The sequence below is a fragment of the Penaeus chinensis genome, chromosome 14 (assembly GCF_019202785.1).
Source record: "Penaeus chinensis breed Huanghai No. 1 chromosome 14, ASM1920278v2, whole genome shotgun sequence".
In the NCBI taxonomy this organism is placed as follows: domain Eukaryota; kingdom Metazoa; phylum Arthropoda; class Malacostraca; order Decapoda; family Penaeidae; genus Penaeus; species Penaeus chinensis.
The window spans coordinates 1,939,263-1,959,262 of record NC_061832.1 but is presented as its reverse complement, the minus strand read 5'-3'; the positions used below and the strand labels follow the sequence as shown (position 1 = coordinate 1,959,262).

The 20,000-nt window shown below is 35.1% G+C and overlaps 6 protein-coding genes across 6 annotated transcripts; all 6 read right to left on the bottom strand.

The window, feature by feature from the left end:
* Window positions 1–1,399: 1,399 nt before the first annotated feature.
* Window positions 1,400–2,112, bottom strand: LOC125032053 (pro-resilin-like). Its single transcript, XM_047623017.1, has 3 exons — window positions 2,101–2,112; window positions 1,829–1,903; window positions 1,400–1,705 (listed from the first exon to the last, which is right to left on the bottom strand). Exons 1-3 carry the CDS (start codon window positions 2,110–2,112, stop codon window positions 1,400–1,402), a joined length of 393 nt encoding a protein of 130 aa, XP_047478973.1.
* Window positions 2,113–4,662: 2,550 nt separating this feature from the next.
* LOC125032052 (cuticle protein 7-like) lies at window positions 4,663–4,977 on the bottom strand. Its single transcript, XM_047623015.1, has one exon. It carries the CDS (start codon window positions 4,975–4,977, stop codon window positions 4,663–4,665), a length of 315 nt encoding a protein of 104 aa, XP_047478971.1.
* A 4,403-nt stretch (window positions 4,978–9,380) lies between these two features.
* Window positions 9,381–10,092, bottom strand: LOC125032051 (pro-resilin-like). Its single transcript, XM_047623014.1, has 3 exons — window positions 10,081–10,092; window positions 9,802–9,876; window positions 9,381–9,689 (listed from the first exon to the last, which is right to left on the bottom strand). Exons 1-3 carry the CDS (start codon window positions 10,090–10,092, stop codon window positions 9,381–9,383), a joined length of 396 nt encoding a protein of 131 aa, XP_047478970.1.
* Window positions 10,093–12,196: 2,104 nt separating this feature from the next.
* Window positions 12,197–12,844, bottom strand: LOC125032050 (pro-resilin-like). Its single transcript, XM_047623013.1, has 3 exons — window positions 12,833–12,844; window positions 12,561–12,635; window positions 12,197–12,445 (listed from the first exon to the last, which is right to left on the bottom strand). The coding sequence occupies exons 1-3, from the start codon at window positions 12,842–12,844 to the stop codon at window positions 12,197–12,199; spliced, it is 336 nt and encodes a 111-aa protein (XP_047478969.1).
* A 1,849-nt stretch (window positions 12,845–14,693) lies between these two features.
* On the bottom strand, window positions 14,694–15,381 carry LOC125032049 (pro-resilin-like). The gene is made up of 3 exons (XM_047623012.1): window positions 15,370–15,381; window positions 15,120–15,194; window positions 14,694–14,999 (listed from the first exon to the last, which is right to left on the bottom strand). The coding sequence occupies exons 1-3, from the start codon at window positions 15,379–15,381 to the stop codon at window positions 14,694–14,696; spliced, it is 393 nt and encodes a 130-aa protein (XP_047478968.1).
* Window positions 15,382–18,193: 2,812 nt separating this feature from the next.
* Window positions 18,194–18,975, bottom strand: LOC125032048 (pro-resilin-like). The gene is made up of 3 exons (XM_047623011.1): window positions 18,964–18,975; window positions 18,615–18,689; window positions 18,194–18,502 (listed from the first exon to the last, which is right to left on the bottom strand). Exons 1-3 carry the CDS (start codon window positions 18,973–18,975, stop codon window positions 18,194–18,196), a joined length of 396 nt encoding a protein of 131 aa, XP_047478967.1.
* Window positions 18,976–20,000: the final 1,025 nt, after the last annotated feature.

Genomic DNA, 20,000 nt, shown 5'->3' with positions numbered 1-20,000 from the left:
TGGATATTGTAAGACCTGCTACCATTCATTTTTAGATAACGAATATTTGTTTAAACATAAGATATAGACAAGTATGTAGGAATGATTTGGATTAGTAGGAAAGGCTTGTTTAGATCAGGAAGTTAATCGAAAATGAAAACTTATTTTACCTGTGGACCAAAATAAGTTCAAAGAAAATAGCGATAGACATGTATCTCAAAAGCGCTGGATATCCCGAGACCCGCAGGTTCGTGTTACTGTAGCAGAAACTTCAGACATTGCTTGTATGTTTACACATTAAATGTATATAGGTATGTACGTACGTCTCCTTCTATTGAATTAACACAAACACACATGTAAGTATGTATGTATATATATATGTATATATATATATATGTGTGTGTGTGTGTGTGTGCATATATGTGTCTGTGCGTGTAGATTTCTCATTTTATACTACACGTTATATACCTGTGAATACGACACTATATATATATATACATACATAAATTATTATGTCTATATGCATGTTCGTGACCCATAGCCGGTGGTCTGTGGTCACGTGCCTCATTTAGACAGATATATAAATAATAAAGAAATATGAAAATTAATAGCGGTTGCGTCACAGCTAAAAACGAAGGTCCTTTGTGCAAAGACTACGGACGATGAAAACGTTTGAATTCTGATTTGGCTTATTCACTGATTTTTTTTCTACTTGTTTCCAGTCACCTCTGTATCTACATGCTCATCTTAATCATCCGCTGTGCGTTTGTTTAAGTGTTCCATTGCTTATTCATTCATTCATCTAATTTGTACTGTATTTACGATATTCTGTGTTACGTTTTACACAAAACATATCCCAATATACATATATATATACAGACATACATATGTGTGTAAATATGTATTACGTAATATATATACATATATTTACACACATATATATATACATGTATATATAGATATATGTATAATGTATATGTAAATACATATATGTATATATGCGTGTATGTTTATGTAAGTTTGTAAACATACATATGTTGGAGTAAGTGAAAAGTAATTATTCTCATTATCCCTAATTAAGATGAACATTCATCGTGTACTCCTTCTGCCTTCAGCGCTAAGAATATAATAGAAATCCCACACTCAAATGCAAGACGGGGATGATTTCGTGTTTACGCAGAGTTAATAAAACATTCTGCATGGGTTTATTAAGAAAGCCATTGACTCACTAAGTTATATGGGCACAATTCAGATAACCTTCTCGGTATATTCATAATACTTTTAATTAGATAAACGCTAGATGATGATACATGAAGTTTTATTAAGAATATACATTGTGTATGATTCGTTATCGAGCGATGCATAACTTAATCAAGTTCTCAGGAGATATGGATTAAATAAATTAGCTGCAATGCTTGACTCATTGCGAGTACCCGTATAAGGGCCTCGGTGGGGCGTACGCAGGAGCCTCTCGGGATTCCTCGGACTCTGGGAACTGAGCCTCGCCCTCGTACGTCACGTCGGCTACGTATCCGTCGTCGCCGTCCACGTAGTACGTCACCCTCTGCAGGCGGCCGTCGGGAAGCTGCACTGTGTAAGAGCCTCGAGTCTCATCCTCGTCACGGGACTCTCCGTGGGCAAAGTCCACGCCCGAGTATCCGTCCTTCACGCCATACTGGAACTCGTACTTCGGAGGAGCAGACTCCTCGCTTGAGTCCTCCATAGACTGATGAAAAAAAAAAAAATGTAAGAAAATATTTGCACTAATTTGTTAATTTTATCAAATCGGAATAAGAATGCAGTGACATTTGAAATGAAATATTCGTATCAAAAAGTCAAACTACCATACCTGAGGAACGCCATAGGAGAAGGATGGCCTCTTGTCGGCAGAAGCGAACGCCACGAGAGCGAGGACGAGTAAGATCTGCAAAAGATGACTATATGAACACTGACTTTACATTCCTGACACTGCATGCATTACACAGCTTCTATCTGAAAGTCAGATATGAATGAATATGACTGTATGTATATGTAAATAATTGAAGTATATATAGAATATACTGTACATATGAAAAGACGTAGATAAAAACGCGGGGACGATTGAAATCTCTCTCGGCCTACCTTAGACGCCATCATTCAAGTTGTAATTGATGAACAGGTAAGCGGCGAGCCTTATATATACCTCCTACATATAAGTTGCCAGACAACGAATTCTCGATTATTTTGATAGCGACGTTGAGTTACAAAGTTCAAGGACTTATAAGGGAGTATCCAGAGCCATAAATCACCATCCGTAGATAAGTAATTACCTTTCATTTACTACTGAAATAGTATTGATAAGTTGTAAAATTAAATCAAAACGTTCTATTGCATTCTGTTACTTTATGGTTTCATCTAGTTTAAATGCCGATAAAGATTGGCGTTCTAACCATTCTGATCCCAGTAGTTTTAAAAAATACTATATATCTGATTCGTTTAAATCTAGAACGTTTAGCCAACGGTTTTGAGTTTATTTTGGAAAGGTTGGGTTTCAATCAGGAATGTAATTAACACACAAAAAAAGTCCTTTCCTTTTACAGGAAAACCAAGGAGTATGTGTGTCTTTTGGTAAATGTGGATCTATCTATCTATATTTTTATATATGTATACATACATGTGTGTGTGTGTGTGTGTACGTACATACTTATGTGCATATTATTTAGTATTATCCATTTCATACATGTATGTACAGTAAATAGATATATACACGCATGTGTGTATATTATATGCACATAAACAGTATATGTAAATGTGTGTGTATATATACATCCACTTATTTTTTTTACTCCATCGTTTAATTGTTCTACTGTTCAGTAATCTCCGTTGTATTTAACGAAATTATACTCACACTATGATGTGTGAGTGTGTGTGTGCGGGCGTATGTATATATATAATAAACTAAATCTAAATCAATAAACCATATAAATTGCTCATGTTATCATGTGCTACTTACATATTTTTAGTATATACTGTACATGGAGACTCTAGTGACAAATTATAATTTGCCAGCAGGCTACTTACACAACCGTCGTGAATTTGTTTTTAATTATAAACCAGAAATGCATAGTGTATGCACACGGCAGGAATGTGTGCGTCAGATTGCACAGAGCTTTGGAAAATATATTTGTGTAAAAACAGTACTAAACTTACACAGTAAACCATATGTCTGCCATATGTAAGTTGAAAAAAAAGAAGTATATATATGTTTATATATACGAGTAAAATCTGACGTTAACTCCCAAAGATCAAGGGTTAATAGAGCACTCTTCAGAGCCATAAGTCATCATACATGGAAAATAAATCACTTTATATTTATCATTTCAAATATTGGAATACCCGTTAACTTTTATTGCAAGCTTCGGTGTTATTCATAAAAATCATTATATCATTTTGCTATGGAATATAAAAGAAATTATAAGTAACATGGTACTTTTTCCAAGTTTGCTTTGGGTGAATCTGGGACAACGGCCTCAGGACGCAATGGGAAGGAACTGTGTTAGCTTTGGAAAAGTTTGCTTTGGGTAAGGAAGGTTTTGATATAAGAAGTACACTTTCCTTTGATTTCCCATGAGGACCGAAGTGGACTCACAGAAAATAGCGATAAAGAGGCACCTCTAAAGCACTGGATATCACGAGACCCACCGGGTCATGCTGCCACAGCAGAATCTTTATATTTTGCATTTCTATCTATGTGTAAAACGTATATGAGTATGTATTATACGTCCCCTTCGGTAAATATATACATATATTTGTGTGTGTGTGTGTGTGTGTGTGTGTGTGTGTGATGTCGCGCATATGTGTATTTATGTTTCACATTACATATACACCTGTGAATACTCACATACAAATACATATGCATAGATGAGCGTATATATATGCGTATATTTGTATGTACATACGTCTATTCATGTAACTATGTACGTATATGCATTTATTTATAGAGAAACTGATTGTAGGTAAAGATATAGATATACAAACAATACTCATGCGTCTATATGTCTGCTAGCCTATCGCTAGATGTGTATGTCTATGTTTATATACATCATATGCATATACTCTATTCGTCCTTTATATAACTGCTTGCACTGTCATTCATTTCCGAGCCCCAGAAATGGTTCTCAGCCGCTGGTTAGTGGATCGCCGAGTCTCACGTGGAAAGATACGTACAAAATAGAATAAAATAAAAATAAAAATAATGATAATAATAATTAGGCAAGTTACTCATGAGTTCATGTAAGTCACATACTTACTGATTATTATTTTGTTTGACATCATCCATATATCTACATGTTCGTCTGTTTCTGTTTTAATCATCCGTTTATTCAGTTATTCCGTTGTTTACTCATTCTGTCACTTATTAGTTCATTCACTAATGTGTTAGTAAGCTATTTATTTAAAGTTTTTCACAAAGTAAGGTGTGTGTGTCTGTATATGTATGTACGTATTTGTGTGTGTGAGTGCATATTTAGGTGTGTATACTAGATATGCACAAATATATATATTTACGTATATGTATACACGAATTTGGGTTTACATATGAGCATATGTTGTAAGCCACCAGCAAGCTTTCCCAAAATATACTATACGGACCGTGCATTTATCGTGTATTACTTCCGTCTTCAGCCCTAAGTATGGAATGGAACATCAGAACCAAAGTTGTGGGTACCCGTAGGACGGCCTTGGTGGGGCATATACAGTAGCTTCTCGGGACTCCTCGGACTCTGGGAACTGAGCCTCGCCCTCGTGCGTCACGTCGGCCACGTATCCGTCGTCGCTGTCCACGTAGTATGTTACCCTCTGCAGGCGGCCGTCGGGAAGCTGCACTGTGTAAGAGCCTCGAGTCTCATCCTCGTCACGGGACTCTCCGTGGGCAAAGTCCACGCCCGAGTATCCGTCCTTCACGCCATACTGAAACTCGTACTTCGGGGGAGCATACTCCTTGCCTGAGTCTTCTTCCATAGACTGATGAAAAAAAAAAAAAAAAAAAAAAAAAAAAAAAAAAATATTTGTAGTGATTTGTTAATCTTGTCAAATCGGATGCATTGAATGCACTGATATTCAAAGTTCAATATTCACACACAAAAAAAAACCCATACCTGAGGAACGCCATAGGAGAAGGATGGCTTCTTATCGGCAGACACTAACGCAACGAGAGCGAGGACGAGTAAGATTTGCAAAAGACGGATATGAAAACTGCTTCGCAACACTGACCGAGCATGGATAACACAACTTGTATATCAATCACAAATTTTAAGGCATGTGTATATATGTATGTTTTCATCTCACTGTAGCATATACAGTAAATACAAAGGAATAGACACGTAGATAAAAGTGCGGAGACGAGTATAAAATCTCACGACCTACCTTAGACGTGTATGGCTATTATTCATAAATATAATTAGTTTATAAAAGTAAGATGCCATATTTTAATCTGATACGGATAAATTTGGAACGTTAGACCAAGAACCCAGGATTTGCCTTAGTTTAGGAACGGTTCGTTTATGGAAAGGAAGGTAATTACATGAAACCAAAGCAAGCTAAAAAGTAATATATATATGCCTATACATATATATCCAGATATAGCGACAGAAAACGACACAAATGTTTACGTCTTCGTGTATGTACGTGACCTACACCTTGTGGGTCTGTGGGTCACGAGCCTCAGCCTCACAGATAAATCATTTTAAAAATATATGAACATTAATAGTTATTGTGTCACAGCTAAAAACGAAGGTCCTTTGCGCAAACACTCCTGACGATGAAAACGTTTGGCTTCTAAATTGGCTTATTCACTGATTTTATTCTACTTGTTTCCATCTACATACTCGTATTTTTGTTTCTGTTCTAATCCGCAATGTGTTTGTTTTAAGTGCTCCAATGCTTATTCTTTCATGCACTGATGTGTTAGTCAGTGATCTAATTATGTACTGTATTTTTATTCTGTGTTACGTTTTACACAAAACATCTCCCAATATATATATATATATATATATATATATGATATATAATTACACATATACATGTGTGTAAATATATATTATGTAATATATATACATATATTTATATATATACATATATTTATATATATAATATATATGTGTATATATAGTCATATACATATGTATGCTGTATATTTAAATATATATATATGTATATATATACCTGCGTGTGTGTGAGTATATACGTAAAAATACATACGTTGCTGTAAGTGAAAAGCAATTATTCGCATAATGCTTATTTAAGCTGAACATTTATCATGCACCTTTACATTCATCATGTACTATTTCTGCAATCAGCGTGAAGAATATAATGTAAATCCAAAAACTAAACTGCGGGACGGGGATGATTACGTGCTAACGCAGAACTTATAAAATATTCTGCATAGATTTATTAAGGAAGCAATTGACTATGATATATGAATATATGTTTGACGCAAATTAAATTATTATTATTCCTGGACACAATTCAGATAACCTTCTTTCTGGATTCAATAGTTTCATTAGATAAACGCTAGATGGTGATACATGAAGTTTTATTAAGAATATACATTGTGTATGATTCGTTTGCTGTTACAGATGATGTGGATTAAATAAATTAGCTGCAACGCTTGGCTTATTGTGGGTACCCGTATGAGGGCCTCGGTGGGGCGTACACAGGAGCCTCTCGGGACTCCTCGGACTCTGGGAACTGAGCCTCGCCCTCGTACGTCACGTCGGCCACGTATCCGTCGTCGCCGTCCACGTAGTACGTCACCCTCTGCAGGCGGCCGTCGGGAAGCTGCACCGTGTAAGAGCCTCGAGTCTCATCCTCGTCACGGGACTCTCCGTGGGCAAAGTCCACGCCCGAGTATCCGTCCCTCACGCCATACTGGAACTCGTACTTCGGAGGAGCAGACTCCTCGCTTGAGTCCTCCATAGACTAATTAAAAAGATTTAAGAAAATATTTGTATTGATTTACTAATCTTGTCAAATATGAATACATTGACATTCAAAATGAAATATTCATATAAACAATAGACTACCATACCTGAGGAACGCCATAGGAGAAGGATGGCCTCTTGTCGGCAGAAACGAACGCCACGAGAGCGAGGACGAGTAAGATCTGCAAAAGACGACAGTATGATAACTGTTTCGCATGACCGACCGAGCATTGGCAACACAACTTGTATATCAATCGCAGATTATAATGTGTGTATATATATGTACATGATTTTGTCTCACTGAAACATATACAATATATACGTAAGAAAAGACACGGAGATAAAAGTGCGGAGACAATTGTGATCTCTCTCGACCTACCTTAGACGCCATCATTCAAGCTGTAATAGATGGACAGGTAAAAGACGAACCTTATATATACTTCCTCCATATAAGTTGCCGGACAACCAATTTTCGACTGATTTGTCCGCGGCGTTAACTTTCAAAGTTCAAGGGCTATGGAGGAGTATCCAGAGCCAAAAATCACCTTCCATAGATAAGAAATCACTTGCATTCAGTTTCAAAATTACACGAAAAGAAATCATTTAACTTTCATTTAGCATATTTAAGTGTTATTCATAAATATAATTAGTTCTTAAAAGTAAGATGCTATATTTTTATTTGGTACGGGTAAATTTGGGACGTTAGACTCGGAACACGGTCAGAAGGATTTGCCTTAGTTTAGGAACGGCTCGTTTATGGAAAGGAAGGTAGAAAGGACCACTGCTCTTTTGTTTTACATGAAAACCAAAGTAGGCATATATATATATATATATATATATATATATATATTATATATATATATATTATATATATATATATATATTATATATATATATATATTATATATATATATATATATATTATATATATATATATTATATATATATATATTATATATATATATATATATATATATATTATATATATATATATATATATATATATATATATATTATATATATATATATTATATATATATATATATATATATATATATATATATATATATATATATATATATATATATATATATATATATATATATTATATATACACATGCATGTGTGTACTCTATATACATACATTATATGTAAATGTGTGCATTCTGTGCCTACATTTATATTATATATTACAATGTATTCCATCAACCTGCATTAGTGTAGGTAAATATACAGAGTATTCCCCAATATACTTATTTTTTACACATGTTTCAGGGCTCTTTACAGTACGGGCCACAGCCCCATAGGCGGCCACGAGTGAACGGCCAGAGGGACGACGTGTCTTATGCAAAAAGAAGAATAAAGACAGACAATAAATTGTTAGCAAATGTGTTCTGAAAATAAATCAGTTAGGCTGTATTGTAATGGCTAAAATTGAATGCCATTTAATGCCAGGTAGAGTGCTTTAAAAACTGTCAATGAATAATCTTGAGTAATAGTTTAAACCTGTTCATTGTTTCTTTTATCCTCGATTTTATTTACTTATTATCCGATCATTTTTATTCTAGTCATCCACTTATTCCTTTATTTCATCGTTTAATTGTTCTGCTGTTCAGTAATCTTTGTTGTACCTAACGAAATGATATTTACTTTATGATATCAATTATGAAATGAATGTAAGTTCAATACACAATGCACATTCCAGTAATATATATATACATATACACACGCATACATACATGCATATATAAATACATGTGTGTGTGAATGTGAATTCGTGTGTGTGTGTGCACGCGCGCGGGCGTATGCATGCAATATATATATATTAAATACATGTACGCATATATACACAAATTTTCATTTATCTACATAACTATATATACATACATATATGTGTATACATACACGTTCGAAGCGAAAAGGTGTTATTATTTTAGTATATATTGTACATGCTCATATTTGTTTTTCGTGTCAAGTCTTTAATGACAAATTATCATTCCCCGAAAGCATCTTTTACCAACAGGCTGTTCGCAAAACCGTCGTTAAAAAGTTATATCTTTAATCTTAAACCAGAAATGCATCGTGTTATGTGCACGGCAGCAATGTGTGCGTCAGATTGCAAAGGGGTTTGGGAAATATAGTTGTGTAAAAATATTATTAAACTTATATATTCAGTAAGGTTTGTGTCCGTATATGTTAGTTGACATTTTACGAGAAAAAAAAAAATGTATATACATCTATATTATGAGTAGATAATAAAGTATTAGCAGGCAGTCCTCTTTGCAGAGACCAAGGTTAGTTGGACTTGTTTTTCGTGAAATAAATGCTAGACTGCAACAATTCAAATTTTATTAATGATATACTTTGTACATAATGGATTCTTGGAATATATTTATGCTGTTTTTACTGGATGGGAAAATATGGATTAAATAAATTAGCTGCTTATTGTGGGTACCCGTAGGAGGGCCTCGGCGGGGCGTACGCAGTAGCCTCTCGGGATTCCTCAGACTCTGGGAACTGAGCCTCGCCCTCGTACGTCACGTCGGCCACGTATCCGTCGTCGCCGTCCACGTAGTACGTCACCCTCTGCAGGCGGCCGTCGGGAAGCTGCACCGTGTAAGAGCCTCGAGTCTCATCCTCGTCACGGGACTCTCCGTGGGCAAAGTCCACGCCCGAGTATCCGTCCTTCACGCCATACTGGAACTCGTACTTCGGAGGAGCAGACTCCTCGCTTGAGTCTTCCTCCATAGACTAATGAAAAAGTTTTCAAAAAAATATTTGTACTGATTTGTTAACATTGTCTACCTGGAATGCATTGACTTTTGAAATAAAATGTCCATATCGAAAAAGCAGACTACCATACCTGAGGAACGCCATAGGAGTAGGATGGCCTCTTGTCGGCAGAAACGAACGCCACGAGAGCGACGACGAGTAAGATCTGCAAAAGATGACTATATGAAAATTGACTCTACATTCCTTATATTGCATGAATTGCACAGCTTCTGTCAGAGAGTCAGATGTGAATGAATATGACCGTGTATATATATACATGATTTTGTCTCACTGAAACATATACAATATATACGTAAGAAAAGACACGTGGATAAAAGTGCGGAGACGATTATGATCTCTCTCGACCTACCTTAGACGCCATCATTCAAGCTGTAATCCATAGACAGGTAAAAGAAGAACCTTATATATACTTCCTCCATATAAGTTGCCGGACAACCAATTTTCGACTGATTTGTCCGCGGCGTTAACTTTCAAAGTTCAAGGGCTATGGAGGAGTATCCAGAGCCAAAAATCACCTTCCATAGATAAGAAATCACTTTGCATTCAGTTTCAAAATTACACGAAAAGAAATCATTTAACTTTCATTTAGCATATTTAAGTGTTATTCATAAATATAATTAGTTCTTAAAAGTAAGATGCTATATTTTTATTTGGTACGGGTAAATTTGGGACGTTAGACTCGGAACACGGTCAGAAGGATTTGCCTTAGTTTAGGAACGGCTCGTTTATGGAAAGGAAGGTAGAAAGGACCACTGCTCTTTTGTTTTACATGAAAACCAAAGTAGGCATATATATATATATATTATATATATATATATATATTATATATATATATATTATATATATATATATATATTATATATATATATATATTATATATATATATATATATATTATATATATATATATTATATATATATATATATATATATATATATATATATATATATATTATATATATATATATATATATATATATATATATATTATATATATATATATTATATATATATATATATATATATATATATATATATATATATATATATATATATATATATATATATATATATATATTATATATACACATGCATGTGTGTACTCTATACATACATTATATGTAAATGTGTGCATTCTGTGCCTACATTTATATTATATATTACAATGTATTCATCAACCTGCATTAGTGTAGGTAAATATACAGAGTATTCCCCAATATACTTATTTTTTACACATGTTTCAGGGCTCTTTACAGTACGGGCCACAGCCCCATGGCGGGCCACGAGTGAACGGCCAGAGGGACGACGTGTCTCAAAAAGATGAATAAAGACAGACAATAAATTGTTAGCAAATGTGTTCTTGAAAATAAATCAGTTAGGCTGTATTGTAATGGCTAAAATTGAATGCCATTTATGCCAGGTAGAGTGCTTTAAAAACTGTCAATGAATAATCTTGAGTAATAGTTTAACCTGTTCATTGTTTCTTTTATCCTCGATTTCTATTTACTTATTCATCCGATCATTTTTATTCTAGTCATCCACTTATTCCTTTATTTCATCGTTTAATTGTTCTGCTGTTCAGTAATCTTTGTTGTACCTAACGAAATGATATTTACTTTATGATATCAATTATGAAATGAATGTAAGTTCAATACACAATGCACATTCCAGTAATATATATACATATACACACGCATACATACATGCATATATAAATACATGTGTGTGTGAATGTGAATTCGTGTGTGTGTGTGCACGCGCGCGGGCGTATGCATGCAATATATATATATTAAATACATGTACGCATATATACACAAATTTTCATTTATCTACATAACTATATATACATACATATATGTGTATACATACACGTTCGAAGCGAAAAGGTGTTATTATTTTAGTATATATTGTACATGCTCATATTTGTTTTTCGTGTCACGTCTTTAATGACAAATTATCATTCCCAAAAAGTATATTTTGCCAACAGGCTGTTCACACAACCGTCGTTAAAAAAATCATATCTTTAATCTTAAACCAGAAATGCATAGTGTTATGTACACGGCAGCAATGTGTGCGTCAGATTGCAAAGGGGTTTGGGAAATATAGTTGTCCAAAAATATTAGTAAACTTATATATTCAGTAAGGTTTGTGTCCGTATATGTTAGTTGACATTTTACGAGAAAAAAAAATGTATATACATCTATATTATGAGTAGATAATAAAGTATTAGCAGGCAGTCCTCTTTGCAGAGACCAAGGTTAGTTAGGGTTGTTTTTTCGTTAAATAAATGCTAGACTGCAACAATTCAAATTTTATTAATGATATACTTTGTACATAATGGATTCTTGGAATATATTTATGCTGTTTTTACTGGATGGGAAAATATGGATTAAATAAATTAGCTGCTTATTGTGGGTACCCGTAGGAGGGCCTCGGCGGGGCGTACGCAGTAGCCTCTCGGGATTCCTAAGACTCTGGGAACTGAGCCTCGCCCTCGTACGTCACGTCGGCCACGTATCCGTCGTCGCCGTCCACGTAGTACGTCACCCTCTGCAGACGGCCGTCGGGAAGCTGCACCGTGTAAGAGCCTCGAGTCTCATCCTCGTCACGGGACTCTCCGTGGGCAAAGTCCACGCCCGAGTATCCGTCCCTCACGCCATACTGGAACTCGTACTTCGGAGGAGCAGACTCCTCGCTTGAGTCATTCTCCATAGACTGATGAAAAATATTTAAGAAAATATTTGTAGTGATTTACTAAACTTGTCAAATCGGAATATGAATACATTGACATTCAAAATGAAAGATTCATACAAACAATAGACTACCATACCTGAGGAACGCCATAGGAGAAGGATGGCCTCTTGTCGGCAGAAACGAACGCCACGAGAGCGAGGACGAGTAAGATCTGCAAAAGACGACAGTATGAAAACTGTTTCGCATGACTGATCGAGCATTGGTAACCCAACTTGTATATCAATCGCAGATTATAATGTTTATATATATGTGTAAATGATTTTGTATCACTGAAACATATACAATATATATGTAAGAAAAGACACGTTGATAAAAGTGCGGAGACGATTATGATCTCTCTCGACCTACCTTAGACGCCATCATTCAAGCTGTAATTGATGGACAGGTAAAAGACGAACCTTATATATACTTCCTCCATATAAGTTGCCGGACAACCAATTTTCGACTGATTTGTCCGCGGCGTTAACTTTCAAAGTTCAAGGGCTATGGAGGAGTATCCAGAGCCATAAATCACCTTCCATAGATAAGAGATCACTTTGCATTCAGTTTCAAAATTACACGAAAAGAAGTAATTTAACTTTTATTTAGCATATTTAACTGTTATTCATAAATATAATTAGTTCTTAAAAGTAAGATGCTATATTTTTATTTGGTACGGGTAAATTTGGGACGTTAGACTCGGAACACGGTCAGAAGGATTTGCCTTAGTTTAGGAACGGCTCGTTTATGGAAAGGAAGGTAATTACTGTGAAAGGAGCACTGTCCTTTTGTTTTACATGAAAACCAAAGTAGGCTAAAATATATATATATATATATATATATATATATATACATAAATGTATGTGTAAATAAATAGATAGATTATAGATACAGCGATAGAAAGCACTTCAAAAGTACTGGATATAGCGAATTTTAGACAATACATATGTGTTTAAACATAAAATATATACAAATACGTGGGAATGATTTGGGTTAGTAGGAAAGGCTCACCTTAGGCGATGAAAGTAATCTAAAATTAACACTTAGTTTACTTGAAGATCAAAATAAGTTCAAAGGAAATAGCGATAGACAGGTACCTGAATAACGCTCTATATCCCTACACCCACGAAATCTTCAGACATTGCATGTATGTTTGTACATTAAATGTACATAATTATATATGTACGTCTCCTTTTAGTGAATGCATACACATACACACACGCGCGCACATGTATGTGAATAAATATACATATATACATATGTGTGTGTGCGCCAGGATTTATATTTTATACTACACATATACCTATGCATACGTACACAGTATATATACAAATACATATGTATATATACATAAATGATTATGTCTGTGGTCTGTGGGTCACGTGCCTCATATGGACAGATACATAAATAATGAAAAATATATATATATAAAATAGTGTCACAGCTAAAAACGAAGGTCCTTTGTGCAAAGACTACTGACGATGAAAACGTTTGGCTTCTGATTTGCCTTATTCACTGATTTTTTCTACTTGTTTCCAGTCATCTCTGTATCTACGTACTCATGTTTCTGTTTCTGCTCTAATCCTCCGCTATGCGGTTGTTTAAGTGTTCAATTGCTTATTCTTTCATGTACTGATGTGTTAGTCTGCCATCTAATCATTTACTGTATTTATGATATTCTGTGTTACGTTTTACACAGATCTCAATATATATATAGACATGCATATGTGTAAATATATAATACGTAATATATATGAATATATTTATGCATATATATAATATATATACTTGTATGTATAGATATATATGTATTCTGTATATTTAAATACATGTGTATATGTATATATGTGTTTGTATGTATGTATATGCTTATATATGTAAATTTTATACATCCAAAACAGTGCAGGACGGGGATGATTACGTGAGTTTAGGCAGAACTAATAAAAAAAATATATTCTGCATGGATATATTAAGGAAATCATTGACACACTAAGTTATATATTGATGTATGCGTATAGATTGACGTAAGTTATTATAGTTGATGGATACAATTCGGATAACCTCCTTTGTGGATTCACAATACTTTTCATTAAATAAACGCTAGATGATGATACATGAAGTTTTATTAAGAATATACATTGTATATGATTCGTTGTCGAGCGATGCAGAATTCAATCATGTTTGCTGTCACTGATGATGTGGATTAAATACATTAGCTGCGATGCTTGGCTTATTGTGGGTACCCGTAGGAGGGCCTCGGTGGGGCGTACACAGGAGCCTCTCGGGACTCCTCGGACTCTGGGAAATGAGCCTCGCCCTCGTACGTCACGTCGGCCACGTATCCGTCGTCGCCGTCCACGTAGTACGTCACCCTCTGCAGACGGCCGTCGGGAAGCTGCACCGTGTAAGAGCCTCGAGTCTCATCCTCGTCACGGGACTCTCCGTGGGCAAAGTCCACGCCCGAGTATCCGTCCCTCACGCCATACTGGAACTCGTACTTCGGAGGAGCAGACTCCTCGCTTGAGTCCTCCATAGACTGATGAACAAAAAAATGTAAGAAAATATTTGCACTGATTTGTTAATTTTATCAAATCGGAATAAGAATGCAGTGACATTTGAAATGAAATATTCGTATCAAAAAGTCAAACTACCATACCTGAGGAACGCCATAGGAGAAGGATGGCCTCTTGTCGGCAGAAGCGAACGCCACGAGAGCGAGGACGAGTAAGATCTGCAAAAGATGACTATATGAACACTGACTTTACATTCCTGACACTGCTTGAATTACACAGCTTCTATCTGAAAGTCAGATATGAATGAATATGGAGTATATATAGAATATACTGTACATATGAAAAGACATGTAGATAAAAAGGCGGGGACGATTGAAATCTCTCTTGGCCTACCTTAGACGCCATCATTCAAGTTGTAATTGATGAACAGGTAAGCGGCGAGCCTTATATATACCTCCTACATATAAGTTGCCAGACAACGAATTCTCGATTATTTTGATAGCGACGTTGAGTTACAAAGTTCAAGGACTTTGTAATTACCTTTCATTTACTACTGAAATGGTATTGATAAGTTGTAAAATTAAATCAAAACGTTCTATTGCATTCTGTTACTTTATGGTTTCATCTAGTTTAAATGCCGATAAAGATCGGCGTTCTAACCATTCTGATCCCAGTAGTTTTAAAAAATACTGTATATCTGATTCGTTTAAATCTAGAACGTTTAGCCAACGGTTTTGAGTTTATTTTGGAAAGGTTGGGTTTCAATCAGGAATGTAATTAACACACAAAAAAGTTCTTTCCTTTTACAGGAAAACCAAGGAGTATGTGTGTCTTTTGGTAAATGTGGATCTATCTATCTATATTTCTATATATGTATACATACATGTGTGTGTGTGTGTGTGTGTGTACGTACATACTTATGTGCATATAATTTAGTATTATCCATTTCATACATGTATGTACAGTAAACAGTTATATACACGCATGTGTGTATATTATATGCACATAAACAGTATATGTAAATGTGTGTGTATATATACATCCACTTATTTTTTTTTACTCCATCGTTTAATTGTTCTACTGTTCAGTAATCTCCGTTGTATTTAACGAAATTATACTCACACTATGATGTGTGAGTGTGTGTGTGTGGGCGTATGTATATATATAATAAACTAAATCTAAATCAATAAACCATATAAATTGCTCATGTTATCATGTGCTACTTACATATTTTTTGTATATACTGTACATGGAGACTCTAGTGACAAATTATCATTTGCCAGCAGGCTACTCACACAACCGTCGTGAATTTTTTTTAAATTATAAACCAGAAATGCATAGTGTATGCACACGGCAGGAATGTGTGCGTCAGATTGCACAGAGCTTTGGAAAATATATTTGTGTAAAAACAGTACTAAACTTACACAGTAAACCATATGTCTGCCATATGTAAGTTGAAAAAAAAAAGTATATATATGTTTATATATACGAGAAAAATCTGACGTTAACTCCCAAAGATCAAGGGTTAATAGAGCACTCTTCAGAGCCATAAGTCATCATACATGGAAAAGAAATCACTTTATATTTACTATTTCAAATATTGGAATACCCGTTAAGTTGTATTGCAAGCTTTGGTGTTATTCATAAAAATCATTATATAATTTTGCTATGGAATATAAAAGAAATTATAAATAACATGGTACTTTTTCCAAGTTTGCTTTGGGTGAATCTGGGACAACGGCCTTAGGACGCAATGGGAAGGAACTGTGTTAGCTTTGGAAAAGTTTGCTTTGGGTAAGGAAGGTTTTCATATAAGAAGTACACTTTCCTTTTATTTCCCATGAGGACCGAAGTGGACTCACAGAAAATAGCGATAAAGAGGCACCTCTAAAGCACTGGATATCACGAGACCCACCGGGTCATGCTGCCACAGCAGAATCTTTATATTTTGCATTTCTATTTATGTGTAAAACGTATATGAGTATGTATTATACGTCCCCTTCGGTAAATATATACATATATTTGTGTGTGTGTGTGTGTGTGTGTGTGTGTGTGTGTGTGTGATGTCGCGCATATGTGTATTTATGTTTCACATTACATATACACCTGTGAATACTCACATACAAATACATATGCATAGATGAGCGTATATATATGCGTATATTTGTATGTACATACGTCTATTCATGTAACTATGTACGTATATGCATTTATTTATAGAGAAACTGATTGTAGGTAAAGATATAGATATACAAACAATACTCATGCGTCTATATGTCTGCTAGCCTATCGCTAGATGTGTATGTCTATGTTTATATACATCATATGCATATACTCTATTCGTCCTTTATATAACTGCTTGCACTGTCATTCATTTCCGAGCCCCAGAAATGGTTCTCAGTCGCTGGTTAGTGGGTCGCCGAGTCTCACGTGGAAAGATACGTACAAAATAGAATAAAATAAAAATAAAAATAATGATAATAATAATAATTAGGCAAGTTACTCATGAGTTCATGTAAGTCACATATTTACTGATTATTATTTTGTTTGACATCATCCATATATCTACATGTTCGTCTGTTTCTGTTTTAATCATCCGTTTATTCAGTTATTCCGTTGTTTACTCATTCTGTCACTTATTAGTTCATTCACTAATGTGTTAGTAAGCTATTTATTTAAAGTTTTTCACAAAGTAAGGTGTGTGTGTGTGTGTGTATATGTATGTACGTATTTGTGTGTATGAGTGCATATTTATGTGTGTATACTAGATATGCACAAATATATATATTTACGTATATGTATACACGAATTTGGGTTTACATATGAGCATATGTTGTAAGCCACCAGCAAGCTTTCCCTAAATATACTATACGGACCGTGCATTTATCGTGTATTACTTCCGTCTTCAGCCCTAAGTATTGAATGGAACATCAGAACCAAAGTTGAGGAAATTAATATTTTCATAAAATCATATACTGATATATGAATATAGCTTGACGTGTTATACATTTTTATGGTTCGTGAATAGCTTACTAAGCACGATAACCTACTTTGTGGATTCATAATACTTTCATTAAATGAACGCTAAATTTTAATACATGAAGTTTTATTAAGCATATACATTGTTTATGATTTGTTGTCGAGATGCATAATTTAATGTTCACTTGTGTACTTTTACAAGAGATATGGATTGAATAAATTAGCTGCAACGCTTGGCTTATTGTGGGTACCCGTATGAGGGCCTCGGTGGGGCGTACACAGGAGCCTTTCGGGACTCCTCGGACTCTGGGAACTGAGCCTCGCCCTCGTACGTCACGTCGGCCACGTATCCGTCGTCGCCGTCCACGTAGTACGTCACCCTCTGCAGGCGGCCGTCGGGAAGCTGCACCGTGTAAGAGCCTCGAGTCTCATCCTCGTCACGGGACTCTCCGTGGGCAAAGTCCACGCCCGAGTATCCGTCCTTCACGCCATACTGGAACTCGTACTTCGGAGGAGCAGACTCCTCGCTTGAGTCTTCCTCCATAGACTAATGAAAAAGTTTTCAAAAAAATATTTGTACTGATTTGTTAACATTGTCTACCTGGAATGCATTGACTTTTGAAATAAAATGTCCATATCGAATAAGCAGACTACCATACCTGAGGAACGCCATAGGAGTAGGATGGCCTCTTGTCGGCAGAAACGAACGCCACGAGAGCGAGGACGAGTAAGATCTGCAAAAGATGACTATATGAAAATTGACTCTACATTCCTTATATTGCATGAGTTGCACAGCTTTTGTCAGAGAGAGTCAGATGTGAATGAATATGACCGTGTGTGTGTATATATATATATATATATATATATATATATATATATGTACATGTGTGTGTGGGTGTGTGTAATTAAATGAAGTGATAATTAAATGAAGTGATACAGAATATACTGTACATATGGATAGACATGGAGATACAAGCGCGGAGACGATTAAAATCTCTCTCGGCTTACTTTAGATGCCATCATTCAAGTTGTAATTGATGAACAGCTAAACGACGAACTCTATATATACCTCATCCATATAAGTTGCCAGACAATGAATTCCTGATTATTTTAGTAGCGACGTTTAGTACCAAAGTTCAAGGACTTAAAGAGGAGTACCCGTAACCATTAGTCGTCACCATGTGTAGTTGTAAAATCACCTTTCATTTACTACTGTGGCGTTATTGTGAACAGTACAATTAAATTCAAACATTCTGTTGCGTTCTGCTATTTTGATTTTAACACACTTTATTGTTTTATTTAGTTTAAAGTTAAAAGATACTGTATTTATATTTGATTTGAATAAATCTAGGACGTTTGACCAACGGATCTGAGTTGATTTAAGAAAGGTTGACTCAAACATCGACTGGCGCTTGAAAATTTACGAGACTCGTAATTGTGAATTTACAATACTGCATGTTTATTCATGCAGTATATATTAGTATGTGCGAACACAAATACAGGAACGTCTTTTCATTTTAACGAATATGCGTGTACGTGACATTAGGTGAATGTTGATCAATATATATGTATATGTATATATATGTACGTATATATACGTTTATCTGTTTATATGTCCGTATATGTGACCGTTTTATGTGTACCTATAGTTGGTATTATCCATTTCACACATATTTGTATAGTAAACAGATATATACGTACATATACAGTATATAGGTATGTATATCTGTGAATTCTATATTTGATGATATATATTACATATACAGGAGATAGTGAAAGAGACAAACAGACACAAAGAGACAGAAAGTGCAGATGTACACAAAGACACAGTACACATATGTAGCTTAGATGTATCCATCAACATCTGTATTAGTGTGTGTGCACATATACACCATAAGCGCATTTCCTAATATACTTATCTTTCACACGTATGACTCTTAATTACCTCCGGCCTCTTTAGAGTAAGGGCCGTAGCCTAGTAGCGGTGCGCGAGTGAATGGCCAGAAGGACGCGGCGTCTCATGTGTACTGATGAATAACTATATA